Source organism: Falco peregrinus, chromosome Z (assembly GCF_023634155.1).
Source record: "Falco peregrinus isolate bFalPer1 chromosome Z, bFalPer1.pri, whole genome shotgun sequence".
Taxonomy (NCBI): domain Eukaryota; kingdom Metazoa; phylum Chordata; class Aves; order Falconiformes; family Falconidae; genus Falco; species Falco peregrinus.
In genome coordinates this window covers 18,989,987-19,012,050 of record NC_073739.1, presented here as the reverse complement: position 1 = coordinate 19,012,050, position 22,064 = coordinate 18,989,987, and the positions used below count along the sequence as shown (strand labels likewise).

Sequence of the window (22,064 nt, the reverse complement as noted above, 5' to 3'; positions counted from 1 at the left end):
CCTAGAATAAGGAATCCACATCCATTAGAAAGTTAGAGCCAGGAAGCCAGCAACAAAATTAAGAGCAAACACAACAGTACTCTAGTAGAGAGTGAGAGAACTATAAAAGGCCAAAAAGTGTCATTTTAAGTTGGCCAAAAGATTCAAGAGCAGAACAGTCTTACAAAGACTGCCGACAGAGGGTTTCTGTATACTAACATAAATGATTGTGCCTTAGAACTAACCCTACTAATTTCTAGTGTATTAACTAAAAACTTTTGACTTCGAAAAAAGAAAAATTGAATGCTAGATGTGAAAATTCAAAATCTAATGAATATGTTTTCAGGCGTTTCGTATTTTACCAAGCCTGACTTAGACTACCATACTATTACATATGTTAAAATAAATAAATAAAAAAAATACGGAGATTTCCAACCAAATACAGTCTTCCCCACAGAGTTCAGTAATACTTCACGAAACAATTTACCAAGAAGACTGCTATCATCGTTCTCAGCCAATATCCAGTTACTACCTTCCAACCAGCAGAGCACCAGCCACTCTTAAAACAACCTGATAATCGAAAATGCTGTCTATAATGCCTCTGCAAAGTAAATATAACCATATACTTATTTATGATCATTTATTATGTCAGGTTTTTGAGCCCCTTCCTGTCCTGTCACCTTTTCAGCTTCAAGAAGAGGTTCAAGCAGTGTAATTCCTCCTGTCAAAAGAGCAGCATTTAGTACAAATTGACATATTAAACCACCAGCTCCAAAGCAGTCTCATTTAAAACTCAATCTCCTCTTTTGGAACAAGTAGTACTTTCTTCAAATGTTAAAGTGATTACTTTGATATTGCAATGACATGAACTTTTGGCCTGTTCCTCACAGAACACTTCTTTCTTTAGCTGAAAACCATCTCACCTGGTGACTTACTGATTAATGTCCTTGGTCCACCAGGTAAAAGTTATTCAGAAGTACCATATATACAGTTTACACAATTTTCCCAAAGCCATTTTGTTGAATTTAGTGTTCTATATGGAGGCAACTTTAAAGGGGGGATGGGGGTGGGGAAAGTGCTTCACTTTAAAGACATAACATGGTTTTATTAAAAATGTTTTTAGAAGACTGAAGAGTCAAAGACTGCACAAAGCCCACCTGCTCTTTTCTATGCCCCTCAAGGCCTCATCAGCACTTTACAGACTTAGATTTCTCCCATCTGGTTCTTTCCATTTCCGGCTTCAGAGGCACGCCTGAGATCATGTAGCACCACAACACTGCAGTATTTCCATCATGGTGAGCAAGAACTAGCATATATAGTACCACATTCTACTAGCAGCAATCCTGAAGTTCATAAACTAAGCATTCGAAATGAATCAAGAACTTTACCAGTTTCAACATATACAAAAAGTCCCAAGTACACTTGGCATTTTGTACTGAAAGAACTCTAAAGTAACAACCAAACACTACACAATGGAGTCTTTAGGAACTGGTATATTCATCAATGTATCAGGAACAGGGACTTAACAGTAATAGTATCAGAACTCAGGCTATCTCCTGCTAGACCAGGCTGTGCTTGTAGAAACAGCAGTAACTAGCCATTTCCTGAAAACATACCCTTTATGAATATAAGCTCATGCCTAAGAGCTGTAGCTCCTCCTCCTTTTTGCTATAATTAAACCTGAGTATTATTTTTAATACTCATTTCTTGCCCAAGTTCATATGCTGTGTGTTGAAAAATAAGTTTGTGAAATCCAGGTGAACCTTCTGAAGAAAAACTGGGGAGTATCTTCTCATCCTAGCAGTTCTCAGTTCTAACAAGTAATTGTAACTGCACTTGTAAGAATCCAGACCAGGATGGGAGTAAGAGGAGTGCCCTTTTAAAATCTTACACTTGGAAGAAAGATACAGTCATTCATTCCATCCTTACATTCTTGTAATTCTCCACATCACCTGAAAAAACTGACATTCAGAAAAAAAAAGAATCACTTCTGACATCAATCTATTAAGATGGATTATATCATACTTGGTCACTTTGACTTCTCGATCCCCAATAAGCTGCAGAACCACTGACTTGCTCCTAAGCCCGTAGAGCTGATGTGACCCCAAAGAGGTAGAAAGAAGGAAAAAAAAACCCCAACCCACAACCAAAACACCAAAACCATTTTCAAAGAGCTTCCAAATATAACTGCAGCTAAGCAGAAGGATGATGACTTGGAGGCTATTTTTGACATTTAGTCAATGTTTGCCTGCAGAAGAAAAAATTTAAAAGACAAAAGGGAAGGGATGCAGAGGGGAAGGAAGCTATATATATTCAAAGAAAAAACAAGTGTCTGAAAGGAAGGTAACTAAGCTGTCTGGCAACCGAAACTGCAACAGGCTCCCTTTCTACTGTTGCCTACCATCCAAATCCCATTACACCTCACACTGACCAGACACTTTGGGAGGGAAGTTTGAGCATTTCCCTCCTCCTAAGGTGTCCGTCCTTCAGTTCTTTGCTGTCCCCACTGCATCCCCATTAGGCTGTCTCTGTGCAGAGAAGTCAGATTCTCACAGAGGCTCACTGCAACCCAGCCTCCTGCTCTGAATGAGGTTTCTAAGTAGCAGTATCCTATAAAGACAATTCTCTAAAAGAGCACAAAACTTACTGCTGGACTAATTTTACACTTACATTTTTTTCACCTGAGAAATTCATATGAGTTATTTTAGCACAGTAAAATGGAAGTCAGTACTCAGGAGTAAGAGAGACTTTCTATACCCTAACAGTCTCTCAGGTATAACAAAAATGAATTCTGCCTACCAGTCAACTTTACCTGCTTTATACTGCAAGACTTGTCAACAATAGTTCACATGTAATTAGTTTTCATTTTGATAGAAGCTATTGAGATTGCATTTTTATAAGCTATGGAAACTAGGAAAAAAGGTAATTCAAGTGTTTATTAAGTGTAGGGCAAGAAGCAATTTCAGAGAATAAGTATTTCTCGTATCTATACACTTGTCTGCATTACCTGGCCCTTGCAGGGGGACAAGAAGGGGGGGCACAAGATGGTGCCATGCAGTTCCACTGGGAAAGAATTCCTAAATAAATATTATATTAAAATTTTTAAAAAAACCAACCTCAAGATGCCTTTTAAAGCAACCAGAGCCTCTAAGGCTGATTTTGGCAAGCCGTAAAAGCCTTTCACCTTATGAATGTCCTAGAGTATTCACAAGAAAGTTGTCTTTGCACAATGGGACAAGCAGATAATATTGACGTTATCATGTTCTTGGAATGTTTATTAAACAATGTTTTGTTCTTCTGTTACACAAATAAACAAGACAGAACTAGTTCAAGCAGCAAGAGCATGGATTTCACTAGCTGGTGACATAGCAAAACAAGCCTGAAATTAGGAAGTGAAAGATGTTTCAGACCTGTGAAAATAAATGTGACTTTGCATGGGGTTTTTTCCCCACAATTTCTACCCATTCTTTTATTCGGATGTCAGATCTTATTTCTAAAAATCATATTTATTCAGAAAAGATTTTTCACAATAATACTGCTTTAAAAGCATGTTAGTTTCAACAGAAATTAGTATAGACAATTATATGAACAATTCTAATTTCTTTCTCAAGATATACACAACTCTTAAACAGAATGGTACTGGCAAATTGCTCTACTCTCAACAGAAGAAAAGCAAATGAGCAGAAGTCTTGACCTCTTACATAGTATAGCACCTCTAAAGCAATTCTTTCCCTTACACTTGACCCTCTCTATATACTTCCATGTACATACATACAAATTTTTTCCTATAGTTTCTGTTACAGTTAAATAAGGACTGACGCATTACCTTGTACAACTTGCACAGTTTATTTACCTACATCTCTTACATGAAGGGCATAAGTACACCTACCAAATGGCCAGCTATTATCCACAGATGAATGCAGTAGTATGTGTATGCACACATACACATTTATAAAGTAATACATATATAAACACACACACAAATATATATAGGATGAGCACACAGACCAGAAATTCAAGGCAGAACTCTGCCCTGGACCCAAGGGCATACAGAACCACTAGCTGAAGCAGATCAAGGACTACATTTAACAGTTCACAGTAACTAACTTGGAAATGTTCTCTCCATGCTATAGCTACACTGGAAGCTCAGTGGTACAAGAACCCACATTTAACTTTGCTTCTTTTGTTTTGCCACTGATTCATTTACTGTATTGGAAGTAATTCTCAAGCCACATCAAGGCCAATTTTATCACTGATGGATCTCAAGGGTTCTTTTGTCCCTTGCAAATGAAATCAAGCAAGTCCCAAAGGTCAGGGTGCCAGGGATCACAATCAAATTGAAAGATTAAAAATATTTTCTCTAAATTCTGTAACAGCTGAATAATAATTCTATCAAATGTTTCAAAGTGGAAGTTTACAATAGCTGTTTTTACGACCTTTACCACCATTATACCTTAGGGAAAATTAATTTCCCAGTTTAAAAAAAAAACCACCTAGTCCAAAGAAAAGCATTGTAAACTATGAACAAAAACTTACTAGCAAAAAATACAGAAAAATTCATCTTTATAAATTACATCAGGTACCTGTTTCTTCCACTGGACTGAGCAGATACACATGGTACCTCACTGAATTGCTCTATTACAAAAAAAATCTCACCCATGCAGATATAAACTTGCACTATTTTTTTTAGCATGGTCTCTCCCCACCCCCTTGTGTCAAAACTTACACCAATCCATGTATTACATGTAAACATCTTATTTAAAAAAAAAAAAATATTTAATCAAGAAGATTAAATAATTTTAAGAAACACTTAAATCATGCTTTCCTCATGTTTGGAAAAACAACAACTTTCTAATCTATCAAAAGTACTGGAACTAATCTACTCCTGTAAGTGGCAAACTGGTCAGTCTCGCACTTGCATTCGAGTTTCACAAACTGCATTTTTCATTGAAGTGTAAAGAGGTTTTACCTTTATTGTTCTTGTTGTTATTCAGTTAAATCCACTTCTTAAGTTCAGAATAGGTTAACTAGAACACGGGGGATAAAGAAGTATCAAAAAGGTTTCCTTCCCTTTTTCCCAAGAAGCGGGTATAAATAGTGTAACTTCTTGAGTTAAGTGACTCTTAAGTTTATTTTCTTGACTATAGATTTGCATGGAGTTCTAAATATAAAGAAAATGTTAAATATTTTCTATACAGACAAGTAATTTTACTGAGCCACAGAATCTATTTTTATTTATCAAAAAAAATTTTACTAAGCTGGAAATCTTTGTATCACAACCCACAAACTTTGGAAAATTTGAGTAAGCTATCCAAAAAACACATTTTCCAAGTGCTTTTCAACTTAACATTTGAACTTCACAGTTTTATCAATCATACAAAGTCCAGGATGAGTTTGACCACACACAGAGAGGAAGTCTGCACAGAAAATATTCTGGTTGCACTGAAATAAACCATGCAATTTATATTTGTTTTCCAAATTTTTACCCCTACAAACAATCAAATCATTCTTTTGTCACTTCCATTACCAGTCTTGGGACCTGTGGTTGTAAAGTCGCTATTGCTTACAGTGATTTCCACCACCCCCACTCCCTTCTGATACTTTGGAAAAAAAACAAAAAGAAAAATTATATGACAAAAGCAGAACTGAATAAACAAAAATGCACAAAGCGAAGCAATCACAAAAGTGGTATCAGTGCTGGTTACCCAATACCTTAAATACAACTTAAGTAATAACTAGTACAGTAGTATCCCATGTGATGAACTCCATGAACTTACTAAACAAATGTTTTCAGATCTGGAATATTTGAGCAGAAGACCAACATGAGAAAGCAAAGGATGTATTCCCCCATGAACAAGTAGAGGGAAAATTAAAAAAAAAAAAAAAAAAAATCTATTTCAGGAGAAGCACACAGAGTAAACAGTTGAAGTGTGACTTTTGAGGGTTGAGTTCTCACTCATTTAGTGTGCCATACGTTACTAAAGCCTGCTCTCAGCAGTTAAACAACAGGCATGCTTCTTATGATGTCTTGATGGTTATGAGCCTTTTCCTATATAAATACCTAAATAAAAGGTATGGCAAACCCTCTTCATCAGTGTTCCCTTCAAGGAGGCTCATGCTCCACTTGACACTTCACATCATACAAAAAAGAAGGCCCAAACAACAAACCTGCACACCATTAGGACAAGTATCTCAAATACCACCTTAAACCAGAACCTCACCAACTCAAAAGATGCATCCCAGTTTAGTGGGTATGCACACTTTTTATTAGTTTTGCTTCCAATTTTTCAGCACTTAGGAACACTTTATAACAATAGCACTTGTTATTTCTGGCCTAAAATGGTAATATTTTAAAACTTTTCCCCTTAAATATCCAGTACAGCCTATCAGACAATGTTGTGAATCATACAGTATCCAAAAATATCAAGATATTACAGATCAAGTTCTTGTCAGACAAAGCTAACTCATCCTACCTGTACAGTACATAACCCTGAAATGCCAACTCCTACGAGTTCTCAGCTACAAAAACTGGAAGCATAGGTGTTTGCCGAGACATTTTTCTTCTCCATTTCAAACATATCATTCAACAGTATTAATGCTTACATCATAACTTCAGATATGAGGAAACAACAGTCCATTTTTCTTGTCAGATCTTCTAAAGATTAAGCTCACCATTTATTTCCAACAAGGCAGAAGTTAGCTTCAGTATATTTCACTTCTTAATCCTTCTGAGCCATCTCATGAACTCAGCATTATAAAATGAGTAACAGCAACAATCAAAAAAAACTGAAGCAGTTAAGGATATTTTTGTTAGTGGTTTTAAAGCTGAGGAAAAGAAATCTATTAACGACCTTCTGGGGAAAAGGACAAAGGATGATGAATGTGTCTATATGAAACATTGTTACTATATTTATGTCAAAATAGGGCTTGTAAAAAAAGGACCACAGCAACTGTTTCTGAAAACTGCAGTCCCTTTCTCTTCAAATAGAGACTCTTCTTACCCATTGGGGACCTCTTAACACCTTTGATAAAAAGTTACACCATAACAGAGAGAGAGGACACTTCAATTTCCCTTGAAAAAGAATGGATTCAAAATGGGAGACCTAACAAGAACATGCTTTGAGAGCTTACTAGTATTTCACTGCAAAGCACATCTCCTCGTCGCTTACCAAATGGTTTCCCAACAGTGATGCGTCTTTAACATTTCTGGATATGCAAAATCAGGAAGTTGACCACAGCTGGAATTTGAAGTCCCAGCTGCTAGAGAAATCTTCCAACACAAACTTATTTACAGCATTCATCTTTTGGAAGCAAGCACATCACCCGACAAGGCTGCAGATAAACAGACGTTGCAAAGACAGCCTAACTCTGGGAAAGCAGCTCTCGAGTGCTTTGCCCCGAGCGCTGACCGTACCTCACCTTCCCCGCGCTCACACTGCACCGCTCCGCAGAGCAAAGCTGCAAGCACCCAGCTGGATTTAACCGAGTACACCAGACAGGACAGGAAAAGGTAAGCTTCTGAATTCTTGCACTTCTGTCTGTCGTTCCCCTACAAACCCAAAACCGCACTATGCAGCAATTAGGGGCAGCCGTAAAAAGTAAGGTTAGAAATACTTAGATATAGTGCACCGATAAACTTTGCTGTGTTTTTATTTCAGTCCTCTTCAGCCCAAAACGGAAGGTGGGAAAGGTATACTTCGGAGGGAGGGTGGGATGAAAAACACAACAGAAGTCGGTTTACAAAACAGAAGTGAAAGGGAAGAAAATAAACACTAATAAAGGGCTTTGACGTTCGCTAAATACTGCGCGTGTTCTTCCTCCACGCCAAGCATAAACATCGACGGGCAGTTCGAAAATGGTTTTAAAACCTCAACGCTGGGGCACCGTGTTTCAAGATCTGCTTCAGCTGTGACCAGTGAGGGTTCCAACTACGCCCCGCCACAGAACGGCGCACGTACCGGCTGCGTTTATGTAACCTCTCCCCCAAGCCACCATGTTCCCGCGTCAGCCAACGCCGCCGGAGCGGCATGTGTGTGCGCGCGCCCGCCCCGCGCCCCCCGCCCCGCCCCCCGGCGCTGCCCGCGCCCCTCAGCTCGGCAGCCGCCGCCGCCGCGCCGGCAAAGTTTTGCGCGCCTCCCCGGCCGCCGGCGGCGGGCTGGTGGCGGGCAGGTGTGCTGCAGGCCCTGCGGGGAAGCCCTCCCCCGGCGGCGGGCGCTGCCGGCTGCCGGCCGCTGCCGTCACTGGGGGCGAGCCGCCCCGCTCCAGGGGCCGGCAGCCGCCGCCGCGCCTGACACAGCCGCTGTCGGCGCCGAGGGAGCGCGGCGCTAGAGGCGCGGCCCCGGCGGAGGCGCCCGGGCCCCGGCGGAGGCCTCACCGTGAAGGGCTGGTCGTGCAGGTTCCCCACGGAAAAGCAGTTGTCCCCGGGGTTCACGGCCCCCGTCAGGACCTGATGCAGGTTCATGGCGACAGGGCGCAGCCGGGCCGCCGGCCCCCACCGCTGGGCCGCCGCTCGTTCCGCGGGCGGCGGAGGAGGTGGTGGCACATACTGAGGGGCGGAGCCTCGCCGGGCGGGCGGGGCGCGGAGCGCAGTGCCTCCTTCCACCGGCCGCGTCGCCCGCCTGCCCCCTGCCGCCGCGCCTGCTCTCGCGAGAGCACGCCCCGGCGGAGCCGCCGCCGCACACCGGGCTACGGCACGAGCGTCGCACATGCGCGCCTGCCGCACGCGCCGCCAAGGGAGCGGGGCGACAGGGACCGGCGCTGCCTGCGCATGCGCGGCCGGCCCGGGCCGCGGGGGGTGGGGCGGAGGCGGTGCCGCTCCTCAGGGCAGGCCAGGGGCGGCGGGGCTGTTGTCCGGCGGCGTGGCCCGGGCTTTCCGGCAGTGCTGGCGGCCGGTAGGGCGGGCAGCGGGGCGGTGTGGCGTGGTGACGGCTTTAATGTGCTTGCTCAAACAGCCTTGGGAGACGCGGCCTGGGTTGGGTGGCAAGGGGGTCGATGTGGCGCGTGGGCTGAAGGAGGGGGACTCAAAACCTGTCAGAGCCAGCCGCGCCTTCTCCCGCCTCGCTGGAGCGACCCAGGGGTCGGTAGCCCTCACAGGAGTCGGTAGCCCCAAATACGCCCGCCTGTAGTCCATGCATTTTCACAGGTGGAGGGACTCACCTGCAGCCTTTCCACGGGCCGTTACAAGAGGCAGCATCTGGTGGTGGGAGCTGCAGTTCCCTGAGGTTTGGGAAATGAAGATGAGGCCTTCCTGGGACAGCAGGCCAGCTGCAGGCAACTGGATTTTTTACCTTTCTCATAACACGAGAAAAAAGAAAATGAGAGCTATCTAGGATGGGTATCGCTTTACACGCAACTTAAGCAGGGGAATAGTAGAGGCCTGTTTGGTCCAACGAGATTAGATAAGGTCAAGTCAGGCCCAAGTGTGACAGGCAGTATGTGTAACCTGCATGTTCGGATGACAGGAACGTCTTCTGATCCATCTTACCAGGGCACCTCACCGTTTTAGTAGCAATTTGCGTCTAAATGCGCTGAAAGATTGAGATGTCTCCCAGCTGTGAGAAGGCATGGCCATTTTCTCTGCTATACTGAAAGTACTTCACGTCTTTTTATCAGTATTTGTTTCCACTGCAACTAGTTTTTAGTATTCCATCAATTTCTCACAGAAACTTTAGCATTACTTGTGTTTTCTCTTGTAAATCACAGCTCCCACATTGATTTTCATTCTTAAATTATCCCAGTATTGAATATTAGAGCCTCCTTCTGCCTGCCAGCTGTTCCAAGAAAGTGTAAAATCAAAATCATTTCATGATGTATAGGCATAACTTTGTGTGTCACATCTCACAGTATTTAGGAGGTGATAGTACATATCTGTATGTGGCAATGCTTTTTCTCCATTTTGCTTGCCTAGTCCTTGTGTAAGCAAGGTCAAGCTCATACCCTTTCGGACATGGTGTCTCACGCATCATTTTAGTAAATATAAGCCTCACATCCTTTGAAAAGTATCATGGTGAGATTGAAAGCATCTCGCCATAACATCGATAGCTGCAGTAATTCATGCAAATGAAAGATTCCTCCTATTTTCTAAAGCCTTCTGATGTGTGAAATATCACTGTGTGTGTAAAGGCATTCCTTCAAAGAGCCATAGTTTTCTCATGATGGTTATAAACTGCTAGCACCCTAACCACTTTTGATTTGCAAAGGATCAAAAAGCTTATCAAATTATCCTATCAATGAATAGTGATCTTACCCTTGCCAGGAGTGCTGATCCTTCTGTCAGCTGCAGAATCTCATAAAGCATCTTCAGTGGATGTTTAAGTTAACAAAAAATGTTTTCATTGGGTTCTAAGGAAGAAAGTGAATTATGAAAGAAAACAGTAAGAGGCCCTTAGCTGTGATTTTCAGGACAGCTGTCTGCTTCTGGGCTGAGACTGTGAACTGCTCTGGCTTTGGCTGCAGCCAGCTGATACTTCTTCCCACAGGGACTGCTCGAGAATATGCTGGACAGAAAAGGTCAGAGATCCTGTATTGGTTCTTCAAGCCTTATTCACTCCACAGGTATAAAGCACACAGGATTTGCAGTATGACAAGATAGGGTAACATTAGAAAGCAATCCGAGACCCCAGTCTAAGGAAGATGAATTCAGGAAGAAGGGGAATCTCTGGACACCCAGTAAAATAATGAAAGGAAGAGTTTTAACGATAACTGCTTTTTAATCTGTATCTAATTACAACACGATATGGTATGTTTACAACTGACACACCCTAACCTGCTGATATGGTAAGGAAATACGGAAGTTCTCCTTTCCTTGCTAAGTAAATTTGACTTTTGTGACTATTCAGATTAATATGTTTGGCTTAGTTCGTAACAGAAGGGACAATACTTTTTATCTTCTTCTCTGTGGATAGAGTGAGAGCCTATGTAATGATATGGCTGGCTCCCGTCCCCTTCCCACATTTGCTGCCGGCAGTGAGCTGTATTGCAGGACCTCTCCTTGCTGCTGATTCCCAACACTGCTGCTGTGCCTCTTAAGGGCAGCCACCAGAAGTGGGGTTTGGGCACATGTCCTTCAGTTTGGTGCCCCTTCTCACTTCTCTTGCAACATCTGTGAATTCAGCCAGAGACAAATTATGCATTGTACATGTTATTATAATATCAAAGTGAATATGCTGTTGGACACCGATACAATTAAAATCCAGCCTGTGCAATTTCATACTGCAGGCATTTTTTAAAAAAAGCTTAAAATGATACAGTATGATTAAAGGTATATTTATACACTGTCTTGTTGACAAAACCACAGAGGTTGGTTTTGCTGGGAATTTCAAAACCTGACAGTTATTGGAAGGTAAAAAGAAAAAAAATCTCAGAAAGCTCATAACCACCACAAAAATGTTTCATGTGCTTTTTGTTCATTTTGCATATTTTCCTTACCTTCTCAGTAAACATTTTTTTCCAAAAAACCCTTTGTTTCACCTCTCACTCAGAAGTATCTAAAAACCAGAAAAGGCATTGAGTTTGCCCAACAGGATTACAAAATGCCATCCATCACAAGCTCCTTTCCGTTGTTTAGCCCCCTAACCTCAGTAAATCTTCTTTGAGTCCTCCAGGAGCTGTAATTCTCACAAGCTGCTGCCTCCTGTCATTCACAACTGCTGCTTAACATGCTCATTCAGTCCTTGCATTTGGCTTTTTAAAGGGGCACTATACAAAATATTCTCAATACCAGAATAGCAGAAGACAGGAAAAACTATCACTTCCCAATATTTTAACATAGAGTGGCTGTGGCTGTTCTGAAAATCTGCCAGAATTTCAGCATTTGTGCATGCTTGGAAGTGAATGATTTACTGCTTTTTGGTTATTGACCAAAGCATTACTTTTTCAATAACAATGATGCCTTTGAATACTTCAAAAAGCAGTATCAGGTATATACATACTATTTTTTTATCAGTAAATCCTGTTTGTATTTCCCTAATAATGTCCAAGGAAAGTCTAATTTTAAATCATACTCCCACAAGTCTCTTCTAAATTCAGAATTTCACCTCTGCAAAGCAAATCCATATTAACAATATTCTTCAGTGTAGTGCAGTAGAAAATCGATGTATATTTGTAAATTATTTCACTTGCACAAGTACAATGGCATACTTTGTGTTCTTTCTGTACAACAAACATCCATGAGTCACTCATTAACAGCAGTGAGCTCACTTATGTCAAGGATACACAGACAGCTTTGAAAGAAGCTGGCATTTTAAGTGGCATGTTTATAGTTTGTCTACAGTACTAAAAAATTTTATTTTCTTCCCTGATTTTGTAATAATAAACAAGAAGCAGGGAATCCTGCTGCCGTCCCCCAGCAGTGCCCCCCCTCAAATTTGCCCCCCCCCCCCCAGTTTAGCACATTTTAACTTACTTAGTCTGAAAACAATGTACTACTACTGGGAACAACTATTCTGTCTCATATACTCTTCGACCTTGTCTTTGCTGCCCTTGATCTTACTGCAGGGCTTATTTGGTTTGTGAATACCCAAGACAACAACAGTCTGACCTTGGTGAGGGCAAGAACAAAAAACCCTATTGATCTCCCTAAGATCTGGAAATCCCCCTCTGTGCCCACATTGAGAATAAATTGAGGAAGCACTTGATTTTCTTTTTGAGCTTTTGTAAATTTTAGCAGTGTAAAAAGAGTCAAAACACAGCATGACCTCTTGGGAAAGCATGAAATGCATAAATACATAAACACTAACATTTAGTAGTACTCCTAAACAGTTAACTGCTTTGCAAAACCTTTCTTTGCAAAAAGCTTGCTTTGTTCATGTCTTCTGTACCTAGTGGTTTGTATCTGTAGCCTGCAGGTTAGAGTGATATTTGCTTCTTTTTTTTCCACTGTTGTCATGTGGTGAAAGACATTTTGTTAACAGCTCATGTTGCTGTCACATCTCTTAATATGTCCTGTGCAGCACATTCTCTTTCACTGCATGTATTATAACGTTTACTTTGTGAAGGACATATATGCTGACTGGTATGGTTTCTTACAAGAGATTAGTAAAGATGTTTTGATTTCTTCAGTTCATCTTTTATTTGGCTTTTCCTGATACTTCTGTTTTACAAGCTCCCACTATCTTCAGTAGCTGTTTCAAGGTAAAAGCCAACCATTATTAGATCCTTCAGGATTTCAAATTAGCAGTTAACAACCAACAAGCTTTTAAAATTGCCATTCATCTTCAGTTTTACATTTGTTTCACTGGCTGAGATTAAAGCTATGTTTGAAGAAAAACATGAAAGGCTGGTGGATAATACACAAACTGTCTGCTCTTTCCCTGTATTATTTATAAAGGATCAGTGATCACTAACACCTGATGATGCTGAGCTGGACTCTGCCTTTCAAGCATGGGTGGCGGGGTGGCCCTGGGGTTTCTCATGGATCCCCCCATCACTTCCCCAGCAAGCTGCTGCCAGGCCACAAGGCTGCACCGCAGCAGGGCTATGAGAGCCAAGCAGGCTGCTTTGGCATGGAGCTGCTGTGCAAAATACCTGTTGGTGGACTCTGGCATGTGGTTGAGAGTGAACTTGCATGGTATGTAGTAGTCCTGCCTTACTGCAGATGCTGAACCGTGCCAATTTCCAGATGCACCAGTCAGTTTTCAAATGTGATCAGTCTCATTGTGCATAGGGTACTTTTTGTGCCACGGTGCGATAGTCAGTATGCTGGAAATGACTGAGCCAGGCTTTCTCCACCCATACAGAGATGCCCTTTTCATTGGTAGGTTCTTTGTGTAAACCTGAGAGACTCCATCTGGCCTTGGAGAAGTTCCTCTGACAACTCACCTGCTGGCACTGAGCTCTGATTAGGCTGCTCATGTATAGTCTGTTACTTGTAATTCACATGAAAGGCTATTGAAATATGCATTATGCAGTACTATTTACCAGAATGTATTTGTCCTTTTTATATAAACCCTAAATTATTCAGTAAGTCTATTCTCCTCTAAGATACTGTCAATTTCACGGTGAGTATACTGCCAAATATTTATTTTATAGTTTACTCTGAAATGTTAAATTATATGTAAATAAATACATAGACTCCACACATGTAATGAATATTCTATTCATACTGCCAATCTATTCTACTAAAGAATATTACATCATATATTTTGAACTTTCACATATGTTTTCCATATCATATTTAGAGGGGTGGCACCCTTTACAGGTGTCCCTAACAAATGTACGTGAGGTATAATGCAATCGCTTTAGAGTTCTTTTCATGTTTATATCAAGTGTTTGGATGTATATGTTTCCAAATTCAGTATCAGCATATCAAAACAGAAACCTATTGCATATGGATGCTTACATTTAGGCCTTTAAAATGGCTTAAGATGCTCAAGGGCTAGCCTGACAAAAGAAGGTGATTTTATGCTACTTTTTTCAACCTTTTACCTCTTAAAGTTCTTGATGTTTACGTTTGAACCTCATAGGAGGGTGGTGTGAGTTTGTGACAGAGGACTGATTCTTATCCTATGGGCAGATGCCCATTCGAGTATTGGGAAAGGAAATTATGAAACACACCAGGCTGTTGTTCTCTCCTGTTGCAGTATACCTCAAACAGAAAACTATTTTCCCCTCAAATGCATACTACCCCTGTTATCTCACAGCCATTTCACGAGGGAGCCTCTGTTCTTTTGCCAGCAGTTTTAGTGGTATGCAGTGAAAGCTCCTGCGTTGTTTCTTTTGCTGCTTGCTACATTTCAGTAATGGAGCCATGTTCCTTGGCTCAGGCATTCATATACACATAAGCAGGGTGCCTGACTAGTTAGGCATACCTGCTTTTTTAATATTAGTATTACCTTCTTTATATTGGTTTTATCCACCAAAATAGAGAAGAGAAAGAAAAGGCAACTCAATGAAGGAGACCTCATTGTGTTACTGCAAATTCCTTCCATCATTTGATGGCATATTCATAGCTCTGTAGAAACATTTTTTTATTTATTTTTTTTTAATAATGTTTCTCAGACTAATAAAACAGTAACATTTCGGCCTGGTAGTAGATGCATAGTTGACTGTTATATGCTGGGTAGAAAATGCATTGCAGTTACTGATTTTGAGTGGAACTAACCACACTTAACAACGCTTGAAAAGAGCTATTAAACCTGCTTTCTCATCACTTGATCACCTGTATGTCATCTGTTTTTCTTCAACTGGTAATAAAGTGTTTGTGTTTTTGTAGGAAAAATGGTATTGAAACATCCTCCATTTTATAAATAACATTGTAGGATTTTTTAAATAGTTTTGACAGGATCTAAAATTTACACATGCACATTTTAAGACATTAAAGGGTGGTGGGTTGTCAACCAGTGCCAGACTTAATCTGTTTTGCAACTAAATAAAATAAATTTTAAACCAATTATATTAAAAAAAATACCCATGCAATTTACGTGTTCAAATTTTTCTGTAAGTGTAAAGTGTCACTGTGTTTTATGTGCAACTTTCCTGAAACAGCACGTGGTTTTTCAGTGTAAACCTTTTAATCTGCCCAAGAGCAACAATGTTTTCTCATGACTCTTCCTCCACCACGTATTGTACACTCCACCTCAATGGACTGATTTTATTTACAGCTGAGTCAATATTTACCACTTTGCTACTGCCTGCAGTAGTTTTAATCCCTGTCTGAGCAAATGAATAGTACCAGGAGCTTTTTAAAGCATTTAGGCTTTAATCCTGTTATATTCAATGAGTTTCTAGTGAAAGTTAAGGGTGCTCAACCCTCCAAAGTGCTAGAATGAAAGTCTGATTGCAGAAATCATGTGTAACAGAGCTGCTCTAAGAAATATCACAGTTTTTCATTTAAAGTTTGATTCTTCTTGTAGCATAACATTATTTATTTGTACGTGGATTTTAGTATTTTATTGCAGAGACTCATCACGAAACTTTTGCTGAATAAAACACTTGATTTCACAGATGAGAGTTGGCACAGATAATGCCAGTATTTCTTTGTATGTCCTAGCTCCTCTTAGCAAGTGGAATTGGAAAAGTGCATTTAAATTAATATATGAGGGGAAAAAAATGACTACAAAAAACCTATGGCAGAGAATTATCTCAGGTATTTTGATAAAATAAAGGGCTATTTGATGTTGCTGATAAGCACACATCAATAGCTATTTGGTGGAGCAGGCAGCAACAGCATCACTGGAAGGGGGAAAACACACTGTCATGCTTACTGGGGCAAGTGCCAGAGGCAGAAGCAGCTGCCTGTGTGGTAGCTTGTGCGGGGATGACAGCAGGAAAGGTTTTCCTCTCATATATGGAGGGTGGGTGAGAAGGACACTGGCAGTATTATATTTGCCTGGGCCTTCGTTATTACTGTTTATTGCTTGTCTTGCAATAGCCCTGTAGGATTTGATTGAGCAATGGGGAAATACTGTGTGAGGCACGACACATACAAAATCTGGAAGATGTATTTTCAACAGTGTTGTTCTACCCCTACAGAGCAAGTAATAGGATTTTGTGTGAACAGAAGGGATCCCTGTTGTACCAGAAGCATACACCTCAGAAGGAACCAAACAAAGAGGAAGTAAGAGAGAAATGAAATACACCACCATCAAGAAGCTGGTCTCTTACTCTGCTTTGATACACTAAATGACTTTGTAAATACAGACTGAGATCCAGGCAAGGCTGTTCCAGTCTTTTCTTCCACGTTGAGTGTATTTTTTTGTAAGCAGTTTACTCTGCCCAGTTTTCAGGCAGTGATTTAAAAACACAAAATCTGCTTGAACCATACAGATATGTGGATGTTTTTGTGTAAGAGACAGAGGGTATGAATCATCACTAATGCATGCTACCTGGCACATTTTCAGAATGCATAGCAATCAGCAGTGATTACTGGAAATATGACAAGATACGAATCTTTTAATTATTCTACTGCTCGATGATTCAACTAAGAGCTCATTACTCTTTGGTTTACAAGATTTTTGCCATTCTAAAAATTCACAGTGTTTTCATACTACGTAAGAAGTACTGTCTAATATAATGTGATTTTTTTCCTAGATGTAGGATTACAGTTTGTGCATTAACACCAAATGACTATTTGACAAATCAGTATTTCATTATTTTAATGTGCTATATAAGAGGCAACATTAAAATACAAAACAAGATGTAAACCCCATTAAAATCACCAATTTGGTTTTTGTCATAGCTAGGTGAAATTTACTGTGACAGCTGTCATTTTCCATTGAATGGTTGATATACATGTAAGTAAAAATAACTGTCAGGAAAGCGCCAGTGAAGTATATTGTCTTGGTTTCAGTACTGCTTGTTTAAACAGTTTAAACCTGTTGTCTTCTACAACTTACAAAACCATAAGCAAAAGAGGCCTCAAAAAACCCCCTAAAAAAATCAACCAAAAAACTAGAACACTTTAACAAAGCAATGTACCCATTTTACCAAAGGATATAGATATTTCTGGGGGAAAACATGAAGTGTTCAGATTTCATATTCCGTAACTTACATGTTAATTCTAAACTGATTTTAGTCATGAAAGTTTTGAATTTATGGGGTTCCAACTTATATGCTATCACTGCATTCTTTTTTATGAAGATACACTGCATAAAGAACACAAATGCATTTTAGCTTTGGGAAATAGTAATCATTATAAGGCCACTTTGCATAATATTAAATAAAATAAATTAATTACAAGAAATTTAAAGTTTCATAAAAGAATGAAAACTGAGCAGACTTGCTGCACTATTGTATATTGCCCACTGGTCAGATGACAGGAAGGAGAATGGAAATTAAAGCACAATGCAAATCATGCATTAAGTGTATCAGCTGCTAATTTTATCAGTTTGGGAGAAATTTAATGAGAAAAATGTCTACAAATAATTACATTCCTTCCTAAGGCAAGTGATCCGATTTTCACTCATGCGGATTTTATTTACTGATGAGAGGAAGGAACTGAGAGATGACCTGGGAATTTTCCAAACTCTTTCATGGATATTAAATATATACAAAATAAGAACATGATCCTTTTTTATGTAAATCAGAAAAGTGACATTGAACTTGGGGTGTGAAATTGAAGAATATTTTAGTATATAAATATTGGTGAAAGACCTTACCAGGCAATATGCCTGGGAACCCACCAATGGAGTGGGTTGAGAAGGTCACTAGTGCCTCTAAAGATGGTGTTTGTGCCCATCTATTGCAAATATTTGGAAACAGCCCCCAGAGGAGACTATCACAAGGTACAGTGACAGGAATAAATTAACTGAGTAAAAAGAGAAGTGTGCCCCATCTTTTCCATTACCACTGTTTAGTGAAATATGTGACCTCTTGGCCTAAGATGGTTGGGACACTAAATTTATTCACAGGTGCCATTATTGAGATACAAGTTTTTTTTAAACATACCTTCCAGTGCTTTGCTGACAGGCCTCACTGCGGCAGCGGTCAGCAGCATAAACCTGTCACATCTGTCCAGGCTCATGCGCAAGTCCCTTTGCTGCCACTTTCAATATCCTTACAAATGGGCTGTGGGCATGGGACAAATCAGGTGATACACAGATTGATACAAACTAGATTATTTTACCATTAGCTACTCTCCATTAAAAACTGCCTACACTTCTCTACCTGTACAGAAAGGAGTTTATGCAGTGCAGCGCACACACTGAGCACCTGCAGGTGGTGTAAATGCATCTTTGCAATAACTTAATGTACTTGTTTGTACACCTTTCTGACTTTGCAGTACACATATCACACCAACACAATTTCTGTTGCACTCTGGTAAACAAGCTGGGTACAAATCAAGGTAATCTGAAGATAAACCTATACATTTGTCACCTTGTCACAAGCTACCTCAGAATTTGTCACCTTTGTTCATATCAACACAGACTTTTTAATATAGAGGTTGTTTTACTAATTTTACACCTGAGAAGGGTATACAAAATTGACATACTACAGCTGTCTTCCCTTTCTTTCTCTGTTTCATAACTTTAGGTGCCAGCACCATAACAGACCTTTGCTGCACATGATCACACAAATACACAACAGCAAAATTGGTGTCAGATGCAGCTCAAACGACAGAAAACTAAAATGTGCAGCTTTGCATAATACTGTCCAGCCACAAGATGCACTAATTCCAGTATTTGTATTGTTTGGATGTTAATTGGCTTTTCTTTCAGCATTGCATAGACACAGTGCTATTGCTGTTGTGATCTTTTTTCCATGTAGATGTCATCTTAGCTGGCCTTGAATGTGCAGAAGGTTTATTCCTTCCAGCCTATTTCCCACTCATCACTGAAGTGCATGCTGATTTTTTTTACTGATCTCAGTGGAAGAGCATCAAGCCATCTTTTCCTATTATCTCACAGCGGTTCTCAGTACTCTGTGAGCCACAGTGTTGTAGCATGGGACTCAGAACACCTCTGTGCTCCAGATCATACTTGTCATAGGAAATGATAGAGTGTGATTATTTTAGGTCTGTTTAGCAAGATGGCTCCAAGTCCTGAAAAAATGGAAAAATACAGCCTTCTATATTACTTTTATCCTTTGGATTTTTTTTTTCCCACAAAACTTTCAGCATTTACAAGGTGAATATGGGGATGTTTCGAGCTTTTTAAAGGAGCAGACCCATAGCCAGACTCACAGTTCAAATGTGACTGAGCACAATGCAGCAGCTGGGAGAGGCTCCATGGATGCGACATACGGAGGACACACTTCCCAGCCTGCTCCAGCACTGTGAGCCGAGGCTGGAGCAGCAGGGCTGGTTCAGCTTGCACAAAGCGGGGCTTGGGAACACCTACCAGGAGCCACCAGTGCCTATGAGGGGCCGTCAGGGAGCTTGGGATCTCTCAGAAAGGCACCATGAGGGACAGCTGTAAGGAAACCTTTCTGCAGGACAGGGTAGGCGGGCAGTGGCACAGGCTGCCCAGGGGCTGTGCAGGCTCCCTCCCTCCCTGAGCAGCCTGGGCTGACCCCCATGGCTGACCCTGCTGGGAGCAATGCACGTCCCAAGCTCCCTCCTCACCTGGATTATCCTCTGGCACCATGGTCCCTTGACCTAGTCCTTGCTTGCTCTTAATGATGGCGAGCCTATCCTTGACATTAACAGAAAAATATTTAACCTTGCCATTTTATAATACAAGCACTTTCAATATCAACTGTCTTGAAAGTGCTTAGGAACCCTTTCAAGAGTGATGAAGCAGATCCCTAATGAGCACTTCTTTCTCCCTCCTGCTTGCTGCAGCTGGTGAGCCCTTTTTCAATGGGAGAGGTGGTAGAGACAGATTTCTACACTTGTTCCACTTCATCTTTACTTCACTGTTATATGTTCCTCTTTCATATCTCCCACTAATGATAAAGAAAAGGGGAAATGGCAGCTTTTTCCTGAAAGCTTGTAATTAAAAAGGTTACATTTCACAGGGATGTAAACAGTTTTCTCAGTTACGATAGCCTTTTGATCATACCACATGCCACTGTGCGTGTAAATACCATCCTGAGGCTTTAGCATCCTGGAACCCCAGCCATTTTACTGTTCTTTGTGTTTTTATGATGGTTTTAATTAATTGGGGAAAATGATGCTTTTTTCTGTCTTGGTTAAAGTAAGATTTCTGGCTACTGATTCTTGTTAATTAACAGCTCTCCTGGGGATTGTCTGTGTTTTAAGGCACTGTTCTGAAGTTCAGCAGAGCCAAGCTTGGATCCTTTGTCAAGGCTAAACTTTGGAAAATCTGTTTGCTCTTTATTGCATTTCCTAATAAACAGTTTAGTGGATAATATCTGGGAATTTATGTTTCTCATTTAACTCTTTAATCCTTGACTATTTCTTTAAAATCCTGGCCATTTATGATGAACTCTTAGTAGACACATCAATTTTGTTTGACAAACACAGATTTATGGTGTTCTGTAACATGATTTGTTATTAGAGTCTCTGATAGTGTAATTTCAGGCTATTGACACAACATTATAACATCACTTTTGCCAGAAAATGTACTTTAGGGTTTGGCTTCCTCACATTCAGAACTGCATTCATCCACTTCACAGTTTTTTACAGGTTTCATACTTCTTATATATTTTTCTCTTTCTACAGACTTTTATTTTATGGTTTGTAATACCATGTGACCTCCACGTATTTTTCTGAAGCCTGCTATAATACCTGTTCTGACATAATTTTATTACCTTAAGTAGACATCAATGACGTATATCTGTGAATTGAGCTAGTAATAAGGGGCTCAGCATGTACTTCCCTGGCTGCGTGACTGGGATGACCTTACTGAGCTCCTGCAATGTTTCATCTTTTGCAGCAATTGCTGCAAATTTATTCCTCATTGTTTCTAAGACTGGATAATCTATGAAAATTTCTTAGGTATAAAAGCCAATCATTTTCAAATACAGTTGTCAAATACTTCTGAAAGCATTAATATTATCAGATGTCTCATCAATCTTTATTTCCCTGTTTACACTTTATTATTGAAACATAGGGTAACATCTGGGAGGGAAAAAGTATGTTGTATTTTGGGAGGCACGTCTGTTTATTTCTCCTTTCCTGTGGATATTGTGAGTTTCTAATTTGCTTCTACCACTAAGAATATCTTAAAATAAATGTCATGTATTTGATTACCCCCAAGCACTACAGCCAGAACCTGTCATTCTTTTTTCTTACATGCCATAATTAATAGGATCTTCTGTTCTTGCTAATTACCTCTAGTGTAAAAGGGTGTTTACACTGTGCTTTGAGTGTCTCTCATGACTAAAGGAATGCTTCTGGGATGAGGAGTCCCTGGACAGCTACTTGGTATTCCACAGAGTCCACAGCCACTTTTATTCTGCTATTAAAGATATACGGATAAAGATACACTATTTCTTTTGATTCTTTTTCTCTTGACAACAAATTCTTGCAAAATGTTTACATCTTTCTGCAACTGTTGCATGATGTTTCAGATGCTTCATTGTTTCAGATGTTTCATTGTTAGTAGTTGTGAGTACTCCCCTGTTTTTGCTCTAGACTCTCTTTTGGAATATCTTCCAGCTTTCCAAGCTCCTGTTTTGGAGGACAGTCTAATTACTGTAGCTGTATCTTTTCTCACTAGCATTTTATTTCTAGCCAATTTCCT

The 22,064-nt window shown here is 40.3% G+C and overlaps 1 protein-coding gene across 6 annotated transcripts in view; it reads right to left on the bottom strand.

The window, feature by feature from the left end:
- Positions 1-8,546, bottom strand: part of DMXL1 (Dmx like 1) — an 85,231-nt gene extending 76,685 nt beyond the window's left edge. For 3 of the 6 annotated variants that reach the window (XM_055790211.1, XM_055790207.1, XM_055790208.1), the window contains exon 1: positions 8,354-8,543. In XM_055790211.1, the coding sequence (XP_055646186.1) occupies positions 8,354-8,440 (87 nt within the window). In that variant the 5' untranslated portion in view covers positions 8,441-8,543. Of the gene's footprint in view, positions 1-6,651; positions 6,937-7,937; positions 7,990-8,353 lie in introns of those variants that run through there. The other 3 variants (XR_008744707.1, XM_027783155.2, XM_055790210.1) reach the window with 3 other exon arrangements.
- Positions 8,547-22,064: the final 13,518 nt, after the last annotated feature.